This window comes from Acanthisitta chloris, unplaced genomic scaffold, assembly GCF_000695815.1.
Source record: "Acanthisitta chloris isolate BGI_N310 unplaced genomic scaffold, ASM69581v1 scaffold6965, whole genome shotgun sequence".
Taxonomy (NCBI): Eukaryota; Metazoa; Chordata; class Aves; order Passeriformes; family Acanthisittidae; genus Acanthisitta; species Acanthisitta chloris.
The window spans coordinates 1-6172 of record NW_008675266.1 but is presented as its reverse complement, the minus strand read 5'-3'; the positions used below and the strand labels follow the sequence as shown (position 1 = coordinate 6172).

General features: G+C 40.2%; 1 protein-coding gene across 1 annotated transcript in view; it reads left to right on the top strand.

The window, feature by feature from the left end:
• Positions 1–5644, top strand: part of LOC103803135 (junction-mediating and -regulatory protein-like) — a gene marked incomplete at its 5' end in the record, with an annotated part of 18245 nt that extends 12601 nt beyond the window's left edge. The window contains 3 exons of the mRNA XM_009075671.1: positions 1135–1230; positions 2446–2998; positions 5337–5644. Of these exons, the coding sequence (XP_009073919.1) occupies positions 1135–1230; positions 2446–2998; positions 5337–5644 (957 nt within the window). The remainder of the gene's footprint in view (positions 1–1134; positions 1231–2445; positions 2999–5336) is intronic.
• Positions 5645–6172: the final 528 nt, after the last annotated feature.

Below are 6172 nucleotides of genomic sequence, written 5' to 3'. Positions count from 1 at the left end.
ACATCTATACTTTTTCCTTCCTTGCAAGTCACAGGAGTTGACTCTTGGTGAAGGACACCAGGCTACTAGCTGACTTGTGAAAATTGCAGGCAGGCAACTGATTTTGTGTTCACTGAATGACAGTGAAGGGTTCACAAAAGTGATCAGAATTTTTAATCATGAGGATGCACTTTCGAAAGTAATGCTAAATGCTGTGAGTTATTTAACAGTTAAAGCTGCTGTTTCTGCTTGGAGTTTTTTCTTTATAATCAGCTGGTTTACCACTTTTCCTGATAACTTCTGAACTTGCATGCAGTGAATTTCCCAATCTGATAACTGGCTTCCATATCCAGTAACTTTGTCTGAAGGGTTAGTGTTTTGTTTCAAAGATGCAGTAACTCTGCTGAGGTTTTGTGAAAAAGGATGGCTAGTTAAAGGAGGTTGATCCAAAGGTGTGTATTTACTGAGGTAAGATCCCCAAACAACAAAAAGCACAGTTGCTTGAGCTGCAAGGAAGAGCTTCAAACCTTTCCTTAAGTAAAATTACATAAACTCAAGCTGGATTAAATAATGACAGCTCAAGTGAGGTAAATACATAACTTACATTTACTGTTGTAAAAGTAAATGTGAAAACATGTGCTTAATTTGCTCAGTATTGGATTCAAAACTTTGTGGCATTGAGTTCTATGATTTCATCTTCTGTGAAAATACTAATATGGCTTGTTTAAATGGGCAGCCTTGCAATTTTGACTGTCATTTTGTTCTTGGAATGAGGGAAAATGGATACTGGTTTGCTGTCTGGCTAATTTATAGTTTTTAGTTCAAGGGGAATTTTTTCAGTCTAGCATTCTGTCATGTCTCCAGTTATGTCTCATCTCTCAAGGTAACAAGTCTCCAAGTGTTCCAATTCCAGACCGAAATATTTCTCTACTGAACTTTGCTTTCTTTTGAGATGACAGAATAGGAAACTTACACTATTTTTTAAGAGGAAGGTAAAGTCCAAATTTTGACGTTGTGGAATGTGTTTATTTGAGAGGTAACTTGTTAGGTAATTCTTAACATTTAGTAGAAGAGTTACTTTAATTACCTTTAAAACAATGATGCCAAACAGAGCATTGGATGTGATATTTGCATGTTTTCCATGTGTTTTCTCAGAAACGAGATCAATTGCAAGATGAAGAGGAAAGAAAGAGCTCCTGGGTTAGTCAGGAACGACAGAAAACACTGGACAGACTTCGTACATTTAAGCAGGTAACAGAAGAAGAGTTGTTCTTTTCTGCCAGTTTCCTTGGCAAAAGGCATTTTCACTCATTCCAGGACTGTACTCTGCTATTAGCTGTTCCCTTTCATCGTGCAGTTAACTGTTCTTTGGAAAATTCACAGCAAAATATGGCATTGGTGGTAACAGATTCCCCTGGCTGTTGCATTCCCAGTGCTCTAATAAGCTTCTGTACACTCTGAAATCTGCACCTTGTGACAAGACACTTAGCAAATGTTCCTAAAAGAAGTATAATCTAAGTGGTACTTGCCACAAACAGCATTACCTGCCCCTTCCTATTGCAGTGGAAGCATCAGAAAATGGATGGAATATGAAATGAAGGGTAAAGAGTCAGGAAAGGGATGAAAGTGCAAGAAAACAGAGACTGTATTAATTGGTGAAGACTTTTGTTTTGTTGAATGCATGAAAAAATAAAGGTATGAGAAGTTTCTTTACTGGAAAGTTATCTAGTCCAGCAGTATACTTTTCATATCCTTATTGTTTGCAAGGCTTTTGAATTGCGTAACTTCTGCAAATTAAGGCAAATTTACTTATCTTAACCAGGCAACTGTTAATGAGCTGACTTTATGTATGAACATATCTATATTGTTATATGTTATTGCTTGAGGCCTACGTGTCTTTCAGAGATAGTGTAGTTTTTTTGCCTGAAAAGGCTATGGATGAAACTAATATGAAACGACAGATATTGAGCCAGCAAATTTAAGAAGTAAATTAACAATGCTTTCAAAATCTCAAAATGTTTTCTGTTCCCTATGATTCACATATAAGGACAGTGTATTACGTCAGGGAGACTTTGACTGGTCTCTCTGACCTAATACACTTGCAGAGGGAGCCATTGACCAACTTTAGTAAAGGAAAGCAAGAAGGGATTTTGAGGCTTAGTTTCCAGTAAAGAACAGTTTTGCATGTACAGTCTGGTTCTTAGAGAAATCCTAATTCTAACCTATGTATATCCCTGACTAGTCCTATCTCATATAAATTGTGGCTTAACTCAGAGTAAAAATGAAGAAAATGGATCATTTTTTGCATGAAGTTGAGGATATGCTTGCTTTGGTTTTGCATCCAGAGCAAAATGGAAGTTAGAAAAGGCAAACCCTAATAACAGGTATAGAATATAGAATAGTATTAAAATATAGAATAGTTCATTGCATTTACTTGTCTAATTGCCAATAACTTACTCACTCTAGCGGTACCCTGGGCAAGTGATACTGAAATCAACCAGACTACGACTGGCCCATGCAAGAAGAAAATGTGCAGCCAGCTCAGTGTCCTCTCTAGATCAGCCTCAATCTTTGCCAGCAGCCGTACAAATCCCAGAGAAAAGCGAAGAGGTGGAATTGGAAAATGCAGCTCAGCCTTTGCAAGTGCAAGAATCCACAAGTTTAAAACAACTTCAAGATCTCTCATTGCCTCCTAATGGTGTTGCCTCTGAACTGCCCCATGTTAGTGGTTCTCCACTTTCCAGTGACCAGCTTCAGCCAGAGATTGTTACTGGAGAACAGCTTCCACCCCCTTTGCCTCCACCGCCTCCTCCTCCTCCTCCACCTTTGCCTGCCAAGGAAGAGGCCACCAAACCCTTAGAGAAGAGTGAGAGCTTGGTTAAACGTCAGAGTGTGGAGAAGGGAGTCCAGCACTCTTCTGGTGTCCCACCAGCACATCTGTTTGATAGCAGTCAGCTAGTCAGTGCCAAGAAGAAGCTTAAGAAGACTGGTGATCTAGAGGGTTTACAGAGGAGGAGAGGTAATGTTTTAATTTCTGCATATTTACTTTACAGTGTATTGTTATTAATTTAAAAATTGTGATGCACACCAGTTCTTTTTTGGAATTGCTCTGTAGAAAAGCGTATGCTGTGATTAATATATGATTAATGGGGAAGTTGTTAATCCTCTTCAGCTGACAAATGCTGGCAGCTCAAATATTAGGACCTTTATGACAGAGTGTGGTATAAATGTTTGGTTAGAAAACACTTGTGACACTGACTCTACCATGTTAGGCTAGATAGAAGATGGAGCTAAATGCTGTCTAAAAGGATCTTTTCACAGAATCACAGAATGGGTCAGGTTGGGAGGGACTACGGTGCATCATCTGGTCCAACAAGAGTCATCCTAGAGCACATGGCACAGGATTGTGTCCAGACAGTTCTGGAATATCTCCAGTGAGGGAGAATCCACACCCACTCTGGGCAATCTGCTCCAGTGCTTAGTCACTGCACAGTGAAGAAGTTACTGTCTTCCTCACATTCCGGTGGAACTCCCTGTGCATCAGTTTCTGCCTGTTGCCTCTTGTCCTATTGCTCAGTATCACGGAGCAGAGCCTGATCCATCCTCTTGGCACTGTCCCTTCAGCTACTTGTAGACATTGATGAGGTCTCTCTCAGTAATCTCTTCTCAAGGCTGAATGGGCCCAGGTCCCTCAGCCAGTCCCTTCTCATGAGATGCTCTAGTCCCTTCAGCATCTTCCTTGCCGTCCCCTGGACCTGCTCCAGGAGCACAATGTCCCTCTTGTCCTGGGGAGCCCAGAACTGGACACAGCACTCCAGATGTGCCTCACCAGGGCTGAGCACAGGGGCAGGATCACCTCCCCTGACCTGCTGGCAATGCTCTTCGGAATGCACCCCAGGATTCCACTGGCCTTCTTGGCCATGAGGACACTGCTGCTCATAGACAGCTTGTTGTCCACCAGGACCCCCAGGTCCTTCTCCACAGAGCTGCTCTCCAGCAGGTCTGTGCCAGTCTGTACTGTGGTGCTCAGGGTTATTCCTAGTTTCCATTTTCTACCAGCACTGCAGGTGTTATGTTCTTCACCTGAGGGCACAATGTAATTTTTCTGCAGTCCTATTGTTTATTTTTCTGATACATATTTTACCTTGCAATTTTGCATAAAGCATCTATTGTGGGTGCAGTTTTATATACGTTTTAATGTGACAAATATAAAGCCACATTGTCATCTCTCCTAAGAGCACTGTTAATGTCTGCAGCAGCACTCTCCCTGCTGCTCTGTCATCCCCTGAGATGTTCCAGGCCTCTAAGTGGCTTCAGAAATTTGTCTCAGTGTGACAGACAAGTGCTTGACAGTCCTTCCTTCCTTCCTCCCTCAAATGTGCAGTCCTGTATTCTTCTTTAATTTCTGTCTTTTTCTCATGTTTATTCTGCCTGGGACATTAGTCCGATGGACAAAGCCTACTCATAAATGCAAAACAGGTTTAAAAAACGTATTGTATGATACACAAAAACAGAAATGGAGATGGATATTCCTCTGTTGATAAGAGCTGCATGTTCTGTGTGCTGGTGTGTGTGAGCTGTTTAAACTGTTGTATTATAATGCGTTCTCTAGGGTGGAGATGTTGCCTATATGTAGCTCTCCAAAGAGTCAAAGCCTGATTCTTATTTCTGCAGAGAACAAGTTTCAAAATTAGTGATAAAGGGAGGATTTGGCATAAAGTATGATCTCTTACATCTGTTTTCATTAGTTATAAAGGAAGGAATTTTTATAAGTGTGCTGTGATTATAGTGCTAATAAATATGTGAGTCCAAAGAAGTAGTAAAATGCATTCTGCTGCAGTTTACTATATTGCTGCTCCCCTCACTGGCATGTAGTAATAGTCATGCGGTAGGTAAAATTAGCTAGAAAATGCAGGTGCTGAGAATGGACAGCACAGTAAGGTATGTACTCACTACCTGGATTTTAATGCAGATTGAAGGTAGTGTAATAAACAGTTCCATTGTGTTGGATTCACAGCAGCTTATTTGATTCTCCTGACTGCAAACAGGAAAGCCACCTTGCTCAAAAAGTTTTATTACATGCCTGATAGGAAGTTAAGGAGTTACAAAAATTCTAATTATCTGTATAAAGCAGTTTCGACTGGTAATAAGGGAGATCAATTTAGAGGCTAAAACAGGCTTGGAGGTACCATTGTACTTACGGTATAGGGCTATCACATTCATGTATGTGGCTGCCTTTTGATCTGTAGGAAATAAAACTGATAAGAATTATTGAAATTGAATAATTATTTTTTTTCTAAATGTTAAACTGATAAACTTGTTAAAAATGATACTGAGGGTCTTCTCCTTTCCTGCAGTGAGTTCCCCAATGGATGAAGTGTTGGCTTCCTTGAAACGGGGCAGCTTTCACTTAAGAAAAGTTGAGCAGAGAAGTCTCCCTCCTTTCCCTGATGAAGATGACAGCAATAACATCTTGGCACAGATCAGGAAAGGGGTGAAACTGAAGAAAGTGCAGAAAGATGTTCTGAGAGAGTCCTTTACAATTCTGCCTGATACTGACCCTCTGACAAGGAGCATCCATGAAGCTTTGCGACGAATTAAGGAAGCATCACCTGAATCAGAGGATGAAGAGGAGAGTTTGCCTTGCACAGACTGGGAAAATTAACCTGTAATTAACCTACATTTTAAAAAAAGTATTTCTGCCACAGTTTTTCTATAACAATAGCAGCTAAGCCTCAGGTTGTGTATTGTAGGAGATATAGTATGAACGTGACTAGAGTATCTGATTTCCAGTGTGGTAAAACATGCACAGATAAGTTTAGTAACTTTTCAAAGGGTTTTAGGTTTGTAATAAGGAAAACATTATTTTAGACAATTTTATTGTTTCAGTACTTCTGCTGAATACTGACAGGACTGCTCCTAGAAAAACCTTTTATTTAGTAAATTTGAAGGGACAGATAGCAGCTTACCAAAACACTTTAAAAAGCTTTCAAGTCACAAAGCAGCACAATATCTCTTGATCATGCCTTATACTTATTTTCTAATGACTTCTAGCCTTGTAAAAATTCGGCATGTCTGTCACCTCAGACTGAATAGCTCTAAGAGAAAGATAGCTAGATTTGAATGCTGAACACATTGAAACCTCATAGGCTTCCCTGTGTGATAGCTTGGTGTCGTGGTTTAACCCCAGGCA